The sequence below is a fragment of the Rhinolophus hipposideros genome, assembly GCF_964194185.1.
Source record: "Rhinolophus hipposideros genome assembly, chromosome: 3".
NCBI classification, from domain to species: domain Eukaryota; kingdom Metazoa; phylum Chordata; class Mammalia; order Chiroptera; family Rhinolophidae; genus Rhinolophus; species Rhinolophus hipposideros.
The window spans coordinates 21,148,559-21,172,208 of record NC_138049.1 but is presented as its reverse complement, the minus strand read 5'-3'; the positions used below and the strand labels follow the sequence as shown (position 1 = coordinate 21,172,208).

At 34.6% G+C, this 23,650-nt stretch overlaps 1 protein-coding gene across 3 annotated transcripts in view; it reads left to right on the top strand.

Moving 5' to 3' along the window:
* VTA1 (vesicle trafficking 1) overlaps positions 1 to 14,238 on the top strand; it is a 57,023-nt gene extending 42,785 nt beyond the window's left edge. For all 3 annotated transcript variants that reach the window (XM_081036107.1, XM_081036108.1, XM_081036109.1), the window contains 3 exons: positions 103 to 276; positions 5,372 to 5,452; positions 11,758 to 14,238. In XM_081036107.1, the coding sequence (XP_080892233.1) occupies positions 103 to 276; positions 5,372 to 5,452; positions 11,758 to 11,903 (401 nt within the window). In that variant the 3' untranslated portion in view covers positions 11,904 to 14,238. The remainder of the gene's footprint in view (positions 1 to 102; positions 277 to 5,371; positions 5,453 to 11,757) is intronic.
* The last annotated feature ends 9,412 nt before the right edge of the window (positions 14,239 to 23,650 follow it).

Genomic DNA, 23,650 nt, shown 5'->3' with positions numbered 1-23,650 from the left:
GCATTTGAAGGTCTGTTTGTCATGATTGTATAACAAAATTAGAATATTTGGCATTATTATTTCAAAACACCTAGTTTAAGATTGCATACATATATTCCATAGATGTTGAAGAAAATGAAGATGTTGGAGCAACCTCTCTCCCCACCCAGCCACCTCAGCCGCCATCTTCAACTTACGATCCCAGCAACATGCCATCAAGCAGCTACACTGGAATACAGATCCCTCCCGGTGCTCACGCTCCAGCTAATACACCCGCAGAAGTGCCTCACAGCACAGGTAGGAAATTAAAGCTCAACAAGTATGAGCATGAATAATAACTCATATCTCATAATAACTCATAACTTCTTATGATATCTGAGCCTCATAATGATGGTCATAAAGCATAAGAGCTTTAAATTTCATTTGAACCCATAAAAAAACATTAAATCCTTTCGTCAAAGTTTTAATATTAATTGTATGTTAGTTTTATGAGAAATGACAGAACATTTACATATATTGATTACTAGTAATCAATATATTGATTACTTATATTTTATTAATAAGAATAGCTTCTATGCTTTTCGTGTGTGTTGCTGTGTTCCTTTTCTTTCCCTCCCATTCTTTCCCATTCAGTGTTGTTCAAGACTAGCATTGAGGTGGGGGAGGGTATAGGATGTGTCAGTCAGCATCCACTGTGATAGCAAGATTCAATTTTTCCTGTCTCATTTCCTTAGGACCCTGTAGCCCTCAGCATAGGTGTTATTGATGAAGGGGAGAAGACTTGGAGCCATAGAATCTCAGTAGCGCTGGAATCACAGTCTAGTGAAAAGAGGGGGTTCAGGTTATTTTCTTTTTTAAGATTACAAACATGAGACTAAAAACAGAAGTCATATCTACTATCTTGGAATAATTCAGGATTGTATATCTATGTTTTCATAGAAGAACGATCTGACAAAACTAGTCTCCAGTAAGTCCATGTCAGTAGATAAAGATATTTTTTAAAATTGCAAAGAGATACTCTTCTGTATACTTGTATTGTTGACATAGTACAAGTAGAAGAATATTTGAAACCATAATTTAAATCTTTAACTTATTTTAATTGTTTTACAAAAAATATTCTTAAAATTTTACTTTTATTTCAGCATAAGTTTAATCTATGGTAATAAATTATACAAACATTTCAAACTAATTGATAAAATGAGAGTCATGCTTTGAGTCCTGATTGCTACCATTTCTGTTATACAAAGTGCTATTACTTCATTGACTTTTAGTTCACCTCAGTTTACCCAAACCATTTAGGTTGTTTTACGTACATTGAATAATATTTAAAAGTTTTTTATTTTGACAATCTTAGCAGCAATTATGATTAGTCTCTTTCTTCCTATTTTGAAACTTCCAACTATAATCTAAAAATATTGCTAATATTTTTGTCTTTAAGAATATTAGTGAAAGTAATAATTTTAACACTGGTTTTTTTGTGTGTCATCATTCCGCATATTTTACCCTGGCTTTTCATTGCTTTATGGTCTATGTGATGACATTAATAGGCAAACCAATCTGAATTAATTTTGTAAGTAAAATTTTATAGAACACTGTTTTAAGTATTTCATTATCTTTTAGAAATATTCAGTATTTCCAGTGTTGAATAATAATATAAGCAAAACCAGCTACTTATGTGTATTTACCTTAGATGAACACTGTTTGAATGAATTATGCTAGTAAATGTAAACACTGATCAAGAGCCTCAGATACAAACATCCATATGGAGGAGTGAAGTGAAAATAAAATGCATTTTGGAGTCAAATAGTATTGGTTATTAGATTCTACCCCTTGCTAAACCACAAACTCAACTGTTTATTCAACTTCTTTCAACCTAGTTTTTTCCTCTTTCTAAAATGAAATTAATCACACTTCTCATGGTTATTTTAATTATTAAAGGGGAAAAGAATGAAATTGACTAGTGCTGTGCCTAAAAGAAAATCAGTGTTCAGCAAATTAGCTTCCTTTCCTTTTTTTTCCCTTTTCCTTCCTATTTCTATGCCAAAGAAAGATGGGGTATTTAATAGGAAGTTAATGAACACTTAAAATCATTTTTTGAATCAAGGGAAATGTCCCATTTGGGGATAGGATATGGCCTTAGAAAAAGATTACCTAAGGGATATTGCTTTAGATAGTATATCTTAGGGCAGAGAATTGGCATAGGCATATATACTTACATTTTATATGTAGACATACTATGTGTATATATGAGAGGGAAAGTATACGTCTAGTGGGAGGCTATATTAGGTTGAATGGCTATTTTTATACAACAAAAGTGAAAAAAATATTGGTAGTTTCATATGTTCAAACTAACAGACAGTATCTCCTGCTTAGAATATCTGTGACATAAAGATAGATATTAGGAGTTAGTCTTCTATTAGGAAATTTTCTGGCATGGGCAGTTCATTTAGATCAGTTAACTTCTGGCCTGATTGTTTTTCTCTCTTCTTGTTCCTCGGAGTGAGGACATAAAACTAAAAACTGGTGAATTTTTTTAGGATAAGGTCCTATCTTGTTATTTTACACATTCTTACAGACTTAGCATTTAAATAATTATCCTATTTTATAAATTTATTCTTACAGAAACTGTGTTAGATATCGCTGCCCTTAATTTATAGGCAGTGAAGAAATTAAGCACTTATCTCCAGAAAACTAAATACAAACATACCTAGTAAGTGACAAAACTAGAATTTGAACCTAAGTCTTTCTGATTTCATGTTTTTGGCACCTTCCTTTTATGTCCCTTCCTTCAAGGAGCTAAAATTCTACCATATCAAAACCTACTTCTCTGATACATATTTCCCCCTAAGATTGGTTGGAGATATTGGAATATTCTCTTAGCTGGCAGAATTTTTTTTCCTATTATATTTAAAACAGGTTTTAAAAAATCAGTTTATATTGCCTAATAGAAAATGAAAAAAGATTTTTAGTTTATAAATATAGCAGATGTTTCCCCTCTTGCTCACTTTTAGAATGATTTATTTTCTCTCATATAAAAGTCCAGGATGCACTTTTATCAAAGGGAAATCCTTAAGATAGCTGAAAAGAATAGTGTGTACTAATATACAGTTTTTAGTTCTTCAACAAAAAAGCAAAGCGGGTGCAAAGAGAGCAAGGATAGTGATTGTTTAAACAGGCTAAGTGTTTTTGCCTCTTGTGCTTGAACCACTGTAGGGTTTGATATAAGCAATACAATATACTGTGTTTTCCTTCTCTTGAAACGTACACATTTTACAGGATGTAAATATAGAGGAAGAAAATCTCAGTAAAAAATCTAAATAGGTTAAATAATAGAATTATTTTTAATTAATGCAAGCCTTTTAATTATAAATGCAGCTCACCATATATATACCAGGGGTGCCACAAAAATGTATACACATGTCTTGTATTCATCTTTTGTATCGGTATATACTGGGGGTGCCAAAAAAAGGCATACAAGTGGGCACTTTGGTCAACGTTGCTCAAGCAGTAGTTTGCCGTAATCAGAAGTGTCTGGACGCTGATGGTAACCACTTTGAGGACCTCTTGTAATTGCAGAAGTCAAACGTGGCTTGTGTTCATCTTTTATTGGTATTTACTGAGTATTACAATTTTAATACAGCTTTTCTTTCTTAATATGTGTATACATTTTTTGGCACCATATATATACATACACACACACACACACACACACACACACACACAGTAGATAGGAATATTCAGGGCAGTATTGTCTGTAGTAGCAAAATATTGGAAACAACCTAAATGACCATCATTAATGAATGGCTTTATAAATTGTGATTTGTATATGAAATGGAACGCATTGTAGCCATTAGGAAAAAAAACAACACACAAAAAAACAACAACGCAGATGTGTGTGTGTGTGTGTGTGTGTGTGTGTGTGTGTGTGTGTCTGACAGACAGACAGACAGACAGACATATTAAATGAGAAATGCACAGAATAGTACAGTATGCAGACATATATATTGCCATTTGAAAAACAAACACACATGAACCACAGTGTGCCTCTCCAGAGAGACAAGAATCTGTTTGGAGGATTTCAGTTTAGGCAAGAACACAATTTTTTTTAGCAAAGAACATTTATTTTTATACAATCACTTTGGACTGGACACATATGCTTGTATGTGCACGGAAAGGTGCCCTAGAAACTAGTGAGAGCACTAAAGTGGCCTAGAGTAGGAATAATAACTAGGCTTTTCACCTACATTTTTTGTACTGTTTAAAATTTGTACTTGACTTTTCATTTGTGTCCCTTTGTACTTTAAAATTTTTTATTAGTTCAATTTTTAGTTAAAAGGTAACATTTTCATGGCTTAATAATTCCAACGGCTGTAAAATGAAACTAATTTGCTCTAAAAAAAATTAAATGAGATAAACTAGTGTATTTAGCCATTTTTTATTTACAGGTGGGAATGAGAAGGTCCTTCAAAGTCAGAACTTCGTACCTGCAGTCTATATTTTAGAACTTCAGTCAACCTTTGTGAAACCATAATAGTAGAACTCTCATTGACTGTTTTTGTTTTCCTAGAAACTTCCCAATTTGTTTTCTTCCTTCTGTTCCTTTTTCACTCCAATGTCTTTCCCACTTTACCCTTGCTGCAAATTGCCTCTTCTAATTTAACCTATTAGTTTGAGGCAAGTGAATCCTGCTTTTTTTTTTTTGAGTGCATTGATAGATTAATAACTTTTATTCTTTATTTGCTTTCTTGCCTATTGAATCATTTAAGTCTCTTTGGGAAGTTTTAGCAGTTAGTGTTAATTTTTAGATGATTAATGATCTTCAAATGTAGTATATTACTTAGTATTAATCAAGATGCTAATTGTCTACTGAATATGACAGTCATGACAAGTTCTCACAGGACATCCAAACTAATTGCTTATTGAATATATAAAAACATCATCTTGAAAACATGTAAACTAGAAAATTTGGAATGTATAATTTGTAATTTCCTGAGTGATGAAATGGAACTTCCTCCCGTAAGTTAAACTAAATCATAATTATATCCTACCTTGTCCCTCAAATTATTTGATAGGCTAAGAAATTAAAAGGAAGAGACTCTACTATTTATAGACATTGCTTTGAGAAGCAAGTTGAAGTAGACATGAAAAACATAATATGTAATTGGAAATATATGGCCAATAACATGTATGTAAACACTCGAAATGTGTTTTCCTGCATATTTTCTATACCAGCCTCCAACATCAAATAAGTATGTCAGATTAAGATTCATTAAGTTTTCAAGAAAGAAAGTAAATGAACTAATGAAATTCCTCCGTGACCCTTTAAGTCCTTTCCTACTATATAATTAAGAAGTGTAATACTTATAACCATTTGTGGATTTCTGATTTGCAGGTGTAACAAGTAATACTATCCAACCTACTCCACAGACTATTCCGGCCATTGATCCTGCACTTTTCAGTACAGTTTCCCAAGGTAAGTCAGTGGACTGTTTTATAAGATACAGTGTATCTCTTGCTTTGGGGTGTTGTTTTATAATTTTACTTTAGGATTGTCTAGGTAATTTGAAACATTTCTTTGAATGCCTGTGTTCACTAGATTCTCTAATGAGCCAAGATTGTTTCATACTATCTATTAAAAATTCCCAAATCCAAACACATTCCCTTTTTTTGTAGTTCCTTTTTTCTTACATTGCTATGTGTATAGTGGCACAAATATGTAACCAAAGCTATCAGTGGAAGCGTAGATCAGTTTAGTTCAATATTGCCATGTTTTGATTATGATATTTCTCATCTGCAGTGAGTTAGTAGATTATCTAAGAAAAGAGGAACTGACTATAATTGAAAATAAAAATCTGAGGATAATTATTATGGTTGGTTGGTTCACAGGCTAGGTAATTGGTTTGTTGATTTTAAGCATGCCTACTTTTCTGACTTGTGGTTTTTTGTTTTGTTTTGTTTTTACCCCAATCCTGTTGTTGTGTTTATTTTGGTCTTTCTCATTGAGAGTTCTCTTCATATGTCTGATGAGATTTAGTCCTTTTTATTTAGAATGAAACCTTGCTTTATTATTTTCAGTTGTGTTATTGGGTTTCCCCTGATACTGTCTGCAGGTCTGTTTCCCACATGAGTTTTCAGTTCTCCCTGTGTGAATGGGAATTGGCGACCTGCCTCTCAGCCACGGAATGAGGAGAGCTTTTATTGAAAGGGGATGGGGGAGGATGTCACATCTGTCTTGTGAGTCCTGGTATCATTGAGTATAACATGAATTGTTTAAATTCTGTACTCAGTTCCTTTAAGTCTGTAATCAGTTGACTTACTAGTCTGACAGCAAAAAGATTTATCTATAGTTGGTTCAGAATTTAATAAAGTTAGGGGAGAGATTGGAAGTATGTGCTTGTCTGAAGCGAGCACAGTGCGCTCTCTGCTGATAAGGTAATGGTGTCTCCAAGCACTGAGGACTGTGCTGGAATATCATAGTCCATTTAAATGTAGTATGTTTTTTTACTTGTATTTAAGTGTATGAGTTACATTAGGTTTATTCCACTTTTCCTGGTTTTATCTAAAGTGGGTAAGTTATGAAGCCTAAGTGACCTTTGGATCTTGAAAGGTCTCATTTAAGACCACGTGTGTGCTTCACGGAGCCACATAGTGCTAAATAAGGTGTGAAGAATAGGTAGGACTGTATAATAAACTAGCAAATTACCCAAGAACATGGTGAAAATATTTACGTTAGTCGACAGATAGCCTCCCCAACAAATTCCTCTATTAAACTTGGTTTTCAGATTCCCTCCCATAGTCCCACCCACCTGTAAAACCTATGCCTAAATTCTGATGCAAAGATATCTGAAAAGCAAGACAAATCAATGAAACAGAATAGGTGTTATAGTATGAGAATTAAATTAATGATAACGGTGGCATTTGGATCAGTGTGGAAAGAATCTGTATTCAAAAGGGATTTTAAAAGTGATGTCAGGGAAAAGTGTGTGCGCACGTGTGTGTGTGTGTGTGTGTGTGTGTGTGTGTGTGTGTGATATAACTATCTCAATTCTTGTATCTCATTTCGTTTGTCTTAACAGGTTTAACTAGTGAAAAATAATAAATTCCGTACAGCAAAAGATTCCTTCTCCCCCCATTGCGTTGTTAAACTGTAACTAATAGACCAGGATAAAATTGATAATTAATAACGAATTAATGTCCAGAGCATACATAAAGTGCTCCCTCAAATGAATAAGTAAAATTCAACTCAGTGGGAAAAAATGGGCAGAGAATGTAAACAGGTAATACAAATGTGCAATGAACATACGAAAAGATGCCCATCCTTACTGATAATCAGGAAAATTGGAGAATTAAAAAGCATTTGCTTTTATGTCAATACATGCACAAATATTTTAAAAGATTTGTAAACTGCAATGTTAATAAAAACAGGGAATGCCTCTTGCATGCTGTTGGTGGGACTGTAAATCTGTAAAGCTTTTCTCAGTAGCGTTATGTCAGTGTCAGAAATGCAAATCATAAATTCTTTTTGACCCAGCCAGTCTACTTTTAGGAATCTATCTTAAAGAAATACTTAGGCATGGGCATAAAATGTAGTTACTGTGTTTCCCCTAAAATAAGACCTAACTGGAAAATAAGCCCTAGCATGATTTTTCAGGAGGACATCCCCTGAACATAAGTCCTAATACGTCTTTTGGAGCAAAAATTAATGTAAGACCCGGTCTTATTTTCAGGGAAACACCGTATGTGGATGTTTATATCAGCATCATTTGTAGTAATAGTAGAAAAACAGTGTTAAGTGCTTACTAATGGGAAAATTGTTAATTATCCGTCTGCACTAAGGAGTACTGTTCACATGTTAAAAAACAATGTGATAACTCACATGTGAAAAGATCTAGACAAATTAAGTAAACAAGCAAGTTGCAGAACATTATATGTAGTATGACCCATTTGAAAAAAAACAAACATTTAAAAGAAAACTATATGCCACTGTTTGTATTTATGTGTGTAAATGCATAGGAAAAGGCTAGAGAATCCACAAAAATAATAGTCGTTTCATAACCACCATCACTACCACCTGTAGTGCTTCCGGTAGGCCCTTCTTATTAACATTTTTCTCCTTAACGCTTGGTACTTACTAATACACACATTGCATGTATGTGTTAGTATTAATATATTTTAAATATTTGTGTAGTGAATTTCTGGCTGATTCTGGAGATGAGAATGGAATTGGAAAGCTAGATTTTGAAGCACAGTCTTTACTTTTTCACCTGTGTACTTGATATAGTATTCTAGTAACAGCTTCCCTCATAAAGTTTTTGAGGATTAAATGGAATATCTAAAAAGCATTTAGCATATAGTACCTGACTTAAAAAAATTCTACCTCTAATCATTGCTACTGCTGTTGCCATTATTAAGTGACGTGTCTGGGCCGTGACTGGATATGAGGGTTCAGCACTGTGCTTTACATTCATCACTGAGATTTTCTGCAGCTCAGATGGTTCCCTTAAGATCCTGCCTGCATGGGCGTCCTGTTGGCTCATTGGGTTAGAGCGCAGTGCTCATAACACCGTCGTTTCACAATCACCAGTTCAGTTGAACTGCCGGTTCACTTCCCACATGGGCCAGTGAGCTGTGCCCTCCAAAGCTGGAGTGAAAACAGCGACTTAACTTGGAGCTGATGGGTCACGGAAAAACACACAGTTCCCTAATATGGCCCAGTAAAAATTAAAAAAAAAAAAAAAAGATCCTGCCTGCGCATGCCATTAAGTGAGAGGATGATAGAATATACTAGGATCATGTTATCCAAGGTCCTTAACATGCATTCTAGAACTCCCTGGTTAAATAGGAAAAAATCTCCAAAGACCCACTTTGGAAATATTTATGTTAAGTGTTCTTTCTTGGAAACTTGAAAAGTCAGCCTTGGAAGTGGATGCTTGTGCCAACTGAACATGCAGGAATTTTTCTTTACACCATATACGTGTAATGTTATCTTTGATCCAGTGCTGACGAGACTCTCTTTGTGCTCTCAGAGAGACCTTGACTGATAGCTCTGGCTGTCTTCCGTTCCTCTTCTTATCCTGCCCTGTGAAATGAGAAGCAGCTCTGTGATAAAACACTATCTTGTCTGAAGCCTTCTAGAACATACAAGCACAAATTTCAGAAAAGATATTATATTAGACAACCTCTCTAATCCTTTAAACACCTTTTAGGTCCACAATATCCTCCCGCTCTCTGGTTCTGATTATGAGTTCTAGTAAATTTTAGTGATAGAAAAAAACCTTTTATTTTGGTGCATTAAGCATTATTTGCTCTTTTGAATATAAAATTAGATAAACTGAAATTGAATTACTATTTTCTTCCTGCATCGTGTTTTCCCTTCCTATGTCTTTTTCATTTCCTCTAGTTTTTAAATTGTAATTTGAAAGAATTATAATTCAGACACAGATTTTATTTTTAATTTAAAATTTTAATTTATGTTTTAATGACTTACACATTATATTTTTTAATGAAGGAAAACCTAAACTGTTACAAAATAATAAATGTAACCCTGACATGGCATAAGTTCTTTATATTTCTAATTGTTGAAAATAAATTTTCTGTATAAGTGTATAACATACCTTTTGTATCTAAATCATAAGTTATTATCTAGTTATTTTTTTGAGTTACATAATTTGTCATACATGTGTATTATGTGTATTACATATCTGTAATTATATTTTTATTACAATACTTTCATTGACATTTATAAATATTGAAATCTTTATTTCATGAAAAAATTCAGTATTTGTGTTTTAAAATAGTTTTATATTGGTGGATAAGTTCAGCTTATAAAACCAAAATAGTAACTGAGTTCTTGCCATTATACGCATTTTATCTGATTAACAAATAAGTGATACGTCAGCAAAACAATGTTAAAGCTAATGCTGTAAAAATAAGATTAGGCCTGAGCATTAGGGCTTTTCTTCCAGCAATCCGGTAAATTTTGGATGGATGCCTTATATATTTAGATTGCCCTGAGATAGGAGGATGGAATATTAAAACACAAAATGAGCAGTGTAAGTGTAAGGTAAACTTAATTTTTAAACATATCTCACTTGCCTAGATATAGTGTGTGTATCTCGGTGACTTGAACTCCTTAATATATTTTGGAAAACCATTAAAGAATCCGGTAGGTATTTTCAAGAAAAAAAGTACAAGCCAAACCATGCCTGACTAAATTATCAACAGAACTAACTGCAGGATAATTGTTTTGAGGTTTAATGGGGAACAATTGCCAACTCACTAAAACACTAAAAGTAAAATTGAAAAGAAACCAATTGATTTTTTTTTTAGTATATAATTATAATTTTACTAGTTTATTGATTTGTGTTGTTTGCTTTTTAAGCAAGACCAAAATTCAAGGAAATTAAAATAAATTCTGTCAAAATTGGAATGTGTAATCTCTAATTCACAACAGGAAGAGCCAATTCAATGTATCTTTAATAATACTAACTCAACAAATATTTGAAGACTTACTATATGTAACACACTGGGTGAGTTATACGTGGATATATTAGTATATTATGTCAAACTCTGAAATTTAGTTAATATTCAATTTTATATGAACTTTATTTTAAAATGTGGGAAATACTTTAAAGTACAGACAACTTTTTTATATTCATTCATTATAATTACTGAACATTTATAGGTGCCTGGTGCTGGGCTAGAAACTTTAGGATACATTATTTCAGTACTCCTTGTTTTGAAAATTGAGGAAATAATAATTTGTATCAGAATTTACTATCAGAGTACCAGGAATTGCTACCTACTTTAAAATCCATACCTAGGAAATGTTAAAGTTTTTATTTTATGCTGTATATCTATGGAAAAATTAAAAGCAACTGAACAAAGTCATTCTATTTATAAGTATAAGCCTGTAAACAGAATTGAGATGTGTTAGTTATAGTCTACGCTCCTATTTTTCTGATCAGTTATCCTAGATTCCTCATAAAATTCCTTTAAAAAAATGGCATTTATTTCAAAAGACAAGATACAAAGTCAATTTTTATTTCATCTTGTAGAAATATATATTCAAATTTCAGATTGAATGAAATGTTTTTAATGTGGTTTGTTTACCCAAATTATTTAGTTGAACTCTACACGTGTTAATCGTGTAACTGGAAAACTTACTGAGAATAAATTTTGAAGAAATAATTTGTAAGGGTTGTATATATGTTTAATTATATAGTTTAATGATATAAAATCTGTTAAATCTTAGAGTTTTTTTATATGGATAGTACAAAAATGCAAATCTTTTTGTGCTTAAAAAAGTTACGTAACTTAAGTGATATTTTTACATAAAGTTTGTTATTTTTTATTGAGGGTTATATTTCTAGTTCAGATGAGTGCTGAATGGTTTAGGCTGTGTGTATTGTTCCATGAAAAGAGAGGCAGAGTGATTCTAGCATAAACACTAAAGCTACTGTCCTTATTTGACTCGGAATATAATTTTTGTAATTAATTTGCCAAAATATAAAGGGTTCTAGTTTATTACTTCTGGAGAAAAATCTTGCTCGTATAAGTTATGTATTGGCATAGGTATGTTTTATATTAGTATTTAAAAAATTGATAGCATGAGAAAATTTGTTATTTAAATACAGCTGGGATTGAAAGAAAAAATTCCTTCATGTGTTTACATAACCTTAAATATTTTCTATAATCTTGAATGTAAGCATTTCCCTAACCTGCAAGGGAGCACATTTTATATTCTTATAAATATCTTAGTTACTCTGTTTTTTCTAGGGGATATCCGTCTCACACCAGAGGACTTTGCCAGAGCTCAGAAATACTGCAAATATGCCGGCAGTGCTTTGCAATATGAAGATGTCAGCACCGCTGTGCAGAACCTACAGAAGGCCCTCAAGTTACTGACCACAGGCAGAGAATGAAGCCTTTGTACCACAGATCCATGCATTTTGGCTCGAAGAACTAGCAGTCTGTTACACTATCTTCAGCCTATCAGGAGCACAGTTTGAAAGAAGATTTCAGTTCCATTGAATATAACAATGAAATCTGTGTCTGTGTATCGGAATCCTGTTGAAGCACTCATCAGCTGCCCCAACCGGTTTTCGTTGTCCATTTCGTGGATCCAGTAAGCTCTGGCTGTATAGGGCTAATGTTAGCACGATCTAAAAGTGCCCATTGAACCCTGCTTCCAAAAAATGAAAATACAGTTCTCTAAAATGTATTGGGAATAAGCTTTGTGTCTTAATTTATATAAATTAAGGATTTTTTTTAATCTATAATTTGGTCAAACAGATCATATCACTTTGCTATAAAATTCTAAATTTAACTTCTAATAAAGATTGCCAGAATATTTCGGATTAGAGGTCATGTTTTTTTTGTTTTCCTCAGAAGTTATAAAACAAATACAAACATCCTAAACTTTTTGATGAATCTGAAAGAGCTTATGTTTAAAATTTAATTTATATTCACGTTACATATAACTACATTAAAAGTTAAAATTTTCATGGAGGGGAATATAAGATACAGAGATAGAGTCACTTTTAGACTTAAGAATAAGATTGATTTTCCAACTGCTTTCCCTTCTCTACTCAAGTGTAAGGTGAATTGATATTTGCTTCATAGGCAGTTTGACTGCATGTATTAGAGAATGAAAAAAGACATTTGTAGTAATGCCTGGAAACTTGGTGCTTTAAGTTAAGGTTCTCCTCTGCTGCTATGGAATGGATTCTCTAGAGTATATAGCTATGAAATGATGCAGAAGATTATAAGAAATTAGATTCTCAGTTGTTAAGTTCATAAGTTTTGTGAGGGAATTTTGGACTTCCTATGTCACCTGCATTTGTGCTGTGTAAAAAATAAATACAAGGATACTTTTAACTAGTTCAACTTATTACAGAGCCAAATGTCTGTTTTCATTTGCATGCTAGAATTGTCATTTTTAAATCATTATTTTTAATTATAGGAATATGATGTTTCTGTAGTAAGACACAAGCTATTTTTTTCAAGCGAGAGAGGAGAATTTCAACAAATTTACCTGAATTTATCTGGTCCATTTCATATATTCCACTAAGACTGAGGTTCTTTAACATATGGGTGAGCAGCTACGGCCCATAGGCCGGCCACTTGTATAAATAAAGTTTTATTGAATCAAAATCATACCCATTCATTTATGCTTTATCTGTGGTTGCTTTCCATCACTACAGAATTACCTGGCCTCTAAGTCTAGAATATTTACTGTTTGGCCCCTTAATAAAAAGTTTACTGACCCCTGAACTAACAGTCTATCCGATGAAAGAAAATGAATTAACTCATAATCATTTGTATCTTTGCATTTTTCTATGCATAAGTGTAATGCTGTGGTATAGGGTTTGATATGAATATTCAAACAAAATAAACTTCTAAATTATTGCAAAAACAAGCCCCAAATAACATGCCTCCGGAAAAATGTTTCCATATCTGTTACCACTAAATTCCTACAGCATTTGTAGGGTTCACCATTTACATCTAGAAATCCAGTGCTCTGATATAGTTCTCTATAACTTGAAGCAATAGAAAGGTGGCTATAATGATCTTTAGTGTTATAAGTGGTAAAAATTTAAATTCAAATCTTAATATGTCTGGACAGTAGAAAGAAAGCAGTCACCTCTTAGTTTATACTCTATTTTAATGCTCCCAATTGGTAAAGCACATGGAGGGAAGAAAATAATATGGAAACCCTGGAGTCCACTGATGAGTGGGTGATGGTATGACAGTCCTTATCTGAAAAATGGAAGCAACACCACAGCCACCTCAAAGTTTGTTATGAGAAATAAACAAGATACTATACAGGAAGTGCTTAGCACATATAGCATTCTATAAATGTTTATTATTGTTAACATTAAGTTTATATGAATATTGTAAATTGTTCATTTATTTCCTGAGTATCAGGAAATCCCTGTTGTCACCGTGGCCCATTGCTTAAAAACTCTTGCACGAGGAGATTAAACTATAAAGATTTTACCTTTGTATATCTTCATATAAAATCTGGCAAAATGAAGTTAGAAATTTTCTGATGTAACACTAGGATGGCAATTTTCATTTAGTCATTCAACAGTCATTTAGTGTATTTATTGAGCAGCTGCTTTGTGCCTGATACTGTCTATTGCATGAGGAAATAGCAGAAAACAAGAAAGAAAAAAAATCTCTGCCTCATAGTTTATATTCCAATGGGAGGAAATAGACAAACTTAATAAAAAGTGTATCGTGTATTATATTCAACTAGTGGTTTTTCAAAGGGTAATTGTTAGAAATGCAAATCTCAGGCCCTTCCCCAGTCCTACTCAATCAGAAACTCTAAGCGTGGAACCTATCATTCAGAGCTTTAAGAAACACTTTAGAGGGGAAGGGGGAAGGGAAGTAGTTGATGATGGTAAAGGAGATCAAATGTATGGTGATGGACGGAGAACTGACTCTGGGTGGTAAACACACAATGTGATGTATAGATGATGTATTGCACAATTGTGCACCTGAAATCTATGTAACTACTAACAACTGTCACCCCAATAAACTTTAATTTAAAAAAAAAAAACACTTTAGGTAGTCTGGTGGCTCCTGATAGTCTGAGTGGTTCAGAAAGACTGAGAGTCTTGGAGAAGAGAAATTTCCCTTTAGCAGTGGTTCTGAAAGTGTGTCCCTTGGACCCCCAGCAGCAGCACAGGAACTTGTCACAAAGTTCTAGGAACCGCATTTTAGAAACTTCTGTATTAGATAGTGATAAATGCTATGGAGAAAACTAGAAAATAGGATAGAAAGTGCACAGGTGTGTCTAGACATAAGCTATTTAAGTAGGATGAGATAGGAGAGGATAGGTCTCACCGGGGTGACATTGGAGCAATGAAAGGAAAAGGAAGCTATTCCTGGCAGAGGGAGGTAGAGGAGAGGTCTGAGGGTATAAGTGAAGGAGGCTTGTGAAGTTGCTAGAATGCTTAGGACCATAGAGAGTTTTTGTTAAAAAAAACTTGACTTTAAGCAAGATAGAGAGCTGCTGAAGGTGGGCAAGAATGGAAGCTGGCAGACCAATTAGAAGAACTTTGCAGTAATGAAGGTGAGATACTCCCATGGATTAGATCAGGGATAGCAGTGGAGGTACTAATAAGATGTAATTGGTTTCTGGCTGTTTTTTTAAAGTAGAGCCACAGTATTTGCAATCAACTGGATCTGAGGTATGAATGTAGGAGAAGTAAAGGTTGACTCACCTTTTAACCTGGACCTGGAAGAAATAGTCATTCACTGCAGTGGGGAAAGTTGCTGAATTCTGCTGGCATTTAGGCTGAAGTACAATGTTCCCAAGTTCATGTGGCCATCTCAGGTAAAACTGTGATAACATTGTTTTCTCAATACAGACAGAGGGGGAAGAAAACATACGATAAAGTTCTGGGTACAGTGACTGTTACAGACATCTCATTAAATCGCTGCTGAAAGCCAAGGACAGTTCCCATGGTTACATGGCCAAAGAAGTTTGCAGGCTTCAAGATTACACCAGGTAAAAGACGCCAGTTACAGGGCTTGAAAATTAACATCTTCAGGTATTCATAGAATTTATCTCTATGTATCTTGTATTTCTAGAAATTTGAGGTGATTGTGTCAAGGTTATAGGTTGTCCTTTCTAAAGAACTTTACACTTTAATAGCATTGTTACAAATATCTTCAACTCTAAAAGAGCAATAGCTGACCAGGGGTTGAGTGTTTCACTTACCTGCATAGCTTCCTCTCTCTACTCACCCCTAACCCCCTTTTAACTACTCATTTTATGTACCAAAACAATTGGATCACATCATCTAGGTTGGACCATAAATAAACCTCCACCAGTAGAAAAGTTATGTTCTTAAAAGATCATAAAATGTTAAGACACCACTATGTTTACGTGGCTGTAATCTTCTATGTCTACATGGAATTTTGAGACTGAAAGCTTATTCACTGGAGTATGCTTAAGTAGGACTAATTCCAAATAAGCAATTTTTATTTATTTATTTATTTTTTTAAGGACGGCACAGCTCACAGTGGCCCATGCCGGGGTGGAATCAGCAACCTTGGTGTTATTGGCACCACACTCTAACCAACTAAGCTAACCCGCCACCCCAAAATAAGTAATACTTTAAGCATAATAAATACAATAGCTAACATTTGAGTGCTTACTAAATACCAGGCACAATTCTAAGTGTTTTATAATACATGTGTTAGTTCATATAATCCTGCCAGTGATCCTGAGATGTAGATCCTATCCTTGTTCCTTGAGGAAATGAGCCTCTGGGTAATAATAAATGTGCCTGAAGCTGCCACAGCTCATCCTGAAAGTTTCAAAGCTCGGACTGCCTATTTCAGACTATGTCTCATCCTTGTAAGAAAAGCCATCCGTTAAATTATTGTGAGTACAGGGAGGTGTAAATGAACTCCACATCATCACAATCAAGGTCGCAATACCTATTGATTAGCAGGTGGTGTAGCAGCTCAATTTTTCTATTATCTGCGTACTGCGTTCCAATAAACTGTGGATGTTAGACAGTGAATACAGAGCATGAACACACACGCTGGAGCCTATGGCCTGAGAGTGAATGGACAGCAAGTTCAAGGAGAAAATAACCAGGATTTGAATGACTGGTGCAATGGATTAGTATGTCATCTTGGAGAGGGTGACCCACATCGCTAAGGAGTCCTGAGTTTCCCAAACATTCCTGTTTTTTTTTTTTTTTCTTTTTATCTTAACATTACTGTTTTTATTTTAAACATACCATGTTTTGTTAAAAGCATTTTTATTTTAAAAATACATTAGATAGCCCTCACCTTTAGGAAATCAGATTGGAATGTAGACTTCAATATAAATATAATAATAATGTTTATAATTAGTTATTTCCTCAATTAAATTTTTACCTGAAAGTCTGAGGCAAGAGCACCTGCCCCTTCAGATATCCCGTGAAGTTTGGGGGGACACAGCTGACTGTATAATAGCCCATGAAGTAACTTCCTGGGGAACTAGCTTTATAGTTAAACAATATTGGGGGATCATGTAAATATATTAGCATCATTCATTTATTCAAAAATATTAATATGCATTGAGCATCCATTATCGATTAAAGTAAAATGTGATAATGCTTCACTTGAGATATTATATGAGACACAATAATTCTTCCTGCAGAAGGTCAGGGAACGCTTCGAAGCAAAGGTTGTGCTGAAGGTTTGCCAGGCAGAGAAGCTGACAAGAGTGAGCAAAAATTACAGCATAAGCAACAGCATAAAGGGGAAAAAAAATGTAGGAAATTTAGGGAATTTGAGTAATTTAGTGTGGCTATGACAGATGGCCAATTGAGAACAGGAGTAGTCAAAGATTGCACAGGTGGAGAAGTGCTGTGGACTGAATTGTGTCCTTCCAAACTTTATATGTTAAAGCCCTACCTCTCAATGTAACTGTTTGGAGACAGGGCCTTTTTGGAGGTAATTAAAGTTAAATGAGGCTATTAGATGGGTCTTTAATCCTATAGGACTGGTCTCCTTAGAAGAAGAGGAAGGGACACTAGAAATATATCTCTCTCTCCCCTTTCCTCTCCCTCTCACTCTCCCTGTTTGTCTCCCTCTCTCTCTCCATCTCCATCTCTGTCTCCGTCTCCTCCACTTCTCTCTCTGTCTCCGTGCTCACACAGAGAAGAAGCCATGTGAGGAACAACAAGAAGACCGCCATCAACAAGCCAGCAAAAGAGCCTCACCAGGAACCAACCCTGATGGCACCTTGATCTTGGACTTTCAGCCTCCACAACTGAGAAAACAAATTTCTGTTGCTTAAGCCATCTAATCTGGCATTTTGTTCTGATAGCCCAAGCAGACTAAGATAGGAAGCAAGAGGATGAAGGCACTGATAGTCCTGCCAAAGAATGGACATTTACACTCTGAAAGAGATGGAAAGTATAAAATTTTATTTTATTTCAATGAGAGTTTTATTTTTTTAAATGTTTATTAAATTTATTGGGGTGTCATTGGTTAGTAAAATTATATAGGTTTCAAGTGTACATTTCTATATTACATCATCTATAAATTGTATTGTGTGTTCACCACCCAGAGTCAGTTCTCCTTCCATCAACAAATATTTGACCTGAAAGTATGAATTTCAATTCTGTTTCCTCTATAGTCTGTCTATCTTCACTTAAAAAAAAAAAAAAGATCTCTAGGTATCTCTTTATGTATCTCTGTGAAGGCTTTGATCACCTCATATATGCTCATAACCATATTGGTGGCATGCTTTATTGGTAACCCATAGAATTGTTTTTCTTTTTGACCCCTCAGTTATGTTGTGTTGTGATACGGGAACATTCAGAGTCCCTTTAGAAGAGCATTTAGATTTGTGTATTATGTCATGCTTCTGTACTTTCTGTGTAAAACCAATAATACCCCTCTAACTACAGTAACTTGGCAAAGTGACTACGTCTTCATTTTATATATCATGTAAGTTAAGCTTTATTTACTTGCATATGACTCCCTTTGTTACATGCTAAGCTCCTTGATGGTAAGAGCTGTTTATATATCCATGAATCCCTTAGTATTTTGCGTGATGCCTGAGGCAAACTATCCATACCTGGTGAAATTTATAGATGAATGGGTGAAAGAATGAGTAAATTATACTGAAATCATCAAATAAGGGTTATTTATGTTCAGAAACGCCTGTTCTCTAATACTGAAATAGAAGTATGATGATAGTTGCATCAAAAAGTTCTGAAATTATTTGTTAATCATTGTGACTAAGGAAAAAATCCTCATTCTACATTATTAGAATATTGGAATATTGGGTGGAGTCCATCCATGGACTTGATTCCTAGTTCAAGTGCATGGTTCTTTGTCTGTTGAAATCATGAAGGATAACAGTGAATCAGACCCATTCAAAACATTCTTATAATACACACTAATGACGTCCTAGTAACAACAATCATGTTCTCTGCAGGCAGCTTATAATGTCCTTGTCCTATCCACATTCTGGCAAAGATGACTATGTTCAAGCCCATTTTAGTTATCAAACAGGAAACGCTCTATGTGCTAAAAAAAACAGGAAAAAAATATTCAGACCACGTCGAAAATTGAAAATAATTGTGATGTCTGAGGAAATTGTAACCAAAAGATTATTTTTACAGATGAATGGGCAAATGGAAGCTTAAAATTACTTCTGAAGAAGCTGCTTCTGAGACCTGAGCACTGTGGAGAAAGTTGGAACTCATTTGGATTTTTTTTCTCTTTCTCAGTGAATCTACTCTTTTCTTCTGCCCACAGCTCCAAACTCAAGCAACTGAGGAAAAGGTGTGAAGATTATGGAGCTATGGGCACGGGTGATATCATGCAAAGAGGGCTCTGTTCTGAATCAGGAAACTGGGGCTTTGGTCCCCCTTTGGCCATAATCTGTTCTGTCCATCACTAAAGAAAATGTACCCTTCCTGAGCTTCCTCCCTTAGTTCTCCCACATACAACATGAGCAGGCAGGTCCTTTGACGATCTATGATTCTTCAAGTCTCTGAATAACGCTTTTACTTCCACAGGCAAAGTTTGAAGTTAGATCAAATCACTTCTCATTTGAACCAGACATGTTATCTTGTAATCTCAAAACGTGAATCCCCACATCTATCGTACTTAAAGAGTAAATATCTCCTGAACGTCTTATCTTAATATGCCAAGAATTCAGTAAATAAATCCCTTTGAACAAGGTTGAAACCAAGGACCAGGACAGCAAAATAATTTCTATTCTTTGGGCAGAAAATTTTCTTCTGCCAACGTGAAGATTGCCAGTGTGCAAAAATCTACCAAAGACAATTTCAAAGCAAAGAATGTTACCAGGTATAAAGTGAGTCATTTCATAATAACAAAGCGGTCAATTAATCAAGAGAACATAACGATCCTAAAGGTTTATGTACCTACCATGAGAACTTCAAAATACATAAAGCAAAAGCTAAAATAATCGTGAGGAGAAATAACAAATCCACAATTATAATTGGAGATCTTAATACCCACCTCAATAACTGATAGAACAGTTAGAAAATATGACTAGAAAAAATATACTACACCTTAAAATTGATCCTTATGACCCTGAATAAAACCAATCTGTCTTTGTTTTTGTTTTTTGCAGTGTGCTCCTTTTCCTGTTTTTCTTTTTCTTCCTTTTTTTTGTTTTTTTTTGTTTGTTTTTCAAATGACTCCTATATGAGATGATATGAAAATAATCTACTGACTCTTTTTTCTCATGATTGGAGATTTTATTTCTACATATGTGAAGATTGCAAACAACACGTATGTCTTTTGGTGCTGAACTTAAAGGGAAACACATGAGTGTATTTAGTTATTTACAAATAAGTATATGTATTTATTGAGTCTCGTATCAATACTGTTGAGATACTGTTTGTAAATATCCCCTGATAGTCTAAGTATTTCCAAAATTAATTAGCCTGAGAATTTTTGCTATAGTGACTTGGAATAATTATTTTTTCAACATGCTTGATTGGAAGATTAATGGTACCATTTATGGAAAAAAATCCCAGTATTGCTGGCCAAATAACATAGAGAATCCTGTTAAATATATTTGTGGGTATGTACACATACATAAAACATATATGTGTCAGATAGTGTTCCTTTTGAAAATTTTAGAATTATGTGAAGCAGAAAAGCAAAGGAAATTAGAAAATAATTTATTTTCCAGTATAGCAACCTGAGGACACAAAGCTTTATTAGAAGTCTCTGCTGCTCAGGAGCTCAGAATCTACTTAGGGATACAGACGTGCACAAATAAACAGAATTGGAGGCATGGTTTTAAGTGTCGGAAAAAACATTCATGAATTGTTATTGAAATGTTCTTTTTTTCCTCTAAACTGGGGAAGTTGGAGCTGAGCATTTCCCTGTGATGGTGGCATTTGAGTTGCATCTTATTCCAATTGAATGAGGTGGGTAGTTAAGATAGAAAGGGAAGCATAAAAAGAAAAAATATATAATTGTGGAAAAGCTTTATAATTGAGGAATAACATTTCTCAATTACAGCAAAACAGCCATAAGGAGAAACTGCTTACCAGAACCTGTATAGACTCATCATTCTAGTGAGATGGGCCGAATCTCGTAAAGATGGAATAGATAGATGGATTGGAGTCTTTACGTCCTTTCGTGTATTTTTATTCTTTATGAAGCTGAATGTGTATCTACTTGCAGATCCCGACTTCGTATAAGCTCCAGTCCTATTAATAATTTTCACACAGCCTGCTCTTTCCCAAACTCTACTCGTATGACTTACATGGCTGAGACACCTAACAATTAAAATGGAGATGAGTTTACCATAGGGAGGAGAGCGCTGTGGAGCAAACGGGGCTTACAACAGGGCTAGAAAGAGAGCAAGGTGGAGGAGGAAGCAGATTAAGTGGTAGAATATTCTACCTCGAGCTTTAAAAGCAAGGGTGCAACTCAGTCTCCACAACGCACAGGAAATGTTACTGAAGTCCTACTGGTATTCTCATTGGTAGTCATCGTTGCCATGACTGTTCAGCCAGTACGTAGGGTAAGTCACCAGGATACTAAAGTTTGTGTACGAAAGCAATTGAAAAGTTTGCAGTATGCTTTCTTAAAAAGAGTTTCTAGAGAGTCAGAAACTGTCATCTGGGTCTGAAAGAATTTGAGTAAAATTGGAGATAGCATATCACTACAAATGAGTCTTGACAAGAAGGAATGAATCTTAGTAGGAATGTGTTTGATTTGGTCACAATTTACCTTCTAGGGAAAGTCTCAGTGTTTCAGCATCTAAATTCTTAAACCACTTGGGGAAGCTGAATAATCCTGAGAATTTGAATTGTTAAATGAAGTGTTAAAAACTTTAGTAGTGCTGATGAAAGTGACATAAACTCTGGTTCACAAACCCTAAAGGATGGAAGGACCTTTAGAGATGATCTAATTCTTCCAGTCTACAAAGGATAGAATTGAGGCCCAGGAGTAATGGAGTTTCTTGCTCAATATCTCAAAGCTGGTTATTGGAAAAGAAAAAGAGGGAAAAAATTCCTAGTCTCGGACCTTTTCTTATAACATATCTTGTTCGGAGAGCTAGTTCAAGAAGTCTCTCAGTTAAACCAACACCTTCTTGAAATTTACCATTTTGACCAAAATATATGTGTAATTCCAGTGGGGGAGTCATTATTTGGTTAACTTGTCAATCATAAGTATTCGCTCATTATTACCCTAAAAATCCCTTAAAGCATCACTAAAGAACAAAGATGTATATTATTTCTACTTACAGAAATTCCAAGCGTATCAGGGTAGTAAGAAAAATTCACATGAAAAGATCGTGTACCATCCCAAGGCAATGTATGATAAAATGCCAAATAATTAAAAGAGAAAAGAACAGGGTTTAGATTGTTGTTGAGTGTGGAAAGAAGAAAAACATGCTATGGAAAATCAGAGTTGGGAGAGAGACCAAGAGGAGCTAGAAATGTCTAATAAGACTTTGTGAGAAAAGCAAAGCTGGAAGATAATAGGACTTTTCTGGTTGTGCTGAAACTCCGACCTATCTGCTGTCTTAGTTCAGGCTTGCTGTCTGAGATAAATTCCCTTGCTGGTATAAACGGGTCGATACTCTTCTAGCCACATCTGGAGCAACATCAGTTTTTCATTTTGTGTTATCTCCTTAGAAGAGAGGTTCTTAAGCCAGAAAAGGGTCTGTGACTTTGGATGAGAAAATAAATCACTCCTTGACTTTTAAATCTCTAGCTGAAATTTAGCATTTCCTATACTTGTGAATGTAAACAACAAACCACAGTACTCTCAGCAATTCCTGTGACTCTGTCACCAATAAAAATTACAGATAGTTTTATCCCTCATTACAGTTGTTGCACTTGTTACTGATATATTGAAAAATCATTTATGCTCATCACTCTTTTGAATTTATGGACATTAGATATTATTAATGTGTTAATAAAGACAAACATTATTATATCACAAACTTGGATTTTAATATATTTTCATTACTGATTTCACATAATTATTTTATCCATAATCCTAATTAGGTCTAATAATGGCCCCCAAAGATGCCCATGCCCTAATCCTCAGAACCTGTGAATACATTACTTTACATGGCATGGGAACTTTGCAAATGTCATTAAGGTTAAGGACTACGAGATGGAAGATTATCCTGGGTTATCCAGGTGGGCTCAGTCTAATCACATGCATTCATAAAAACAGAGAACCTTTCCCAGTGTGGTCAGAGAGCGGAATGTGAGAAGGACTGGATCAGCCTTCGCAGACATTGCAATTGGAAAAGAGGAGCCATGAGCCAAGGAGAATGGGTAGCCTCTAGAAACTGGAAAAGACAAGGAAACAGATTCTCCCTTAGATCCTCTGAAAAGGAACGCAGACCAGTCAACACCTTCATTTTAGCACAGTGAGACCTCTATCAGACTTCTGAATTCAGAACTGTAACATAATACATTTGTGCTTTGTAAGTCATAATTTGTAGTAATTTGTTACAGCAGCTATAGAAACCTAGCACACTATTTTATGCATCTAAAAATATTATTTTGAGAAACTTCAGAAAGGTTTACATGCAGAAAAACAGGTTGAAAACTCCTGCCTAGTAGTGTCTGTTGCTACAGTTAAAAGGAAAACCTCAGGTAGTTTGACATTGACTCCAGTCAATATC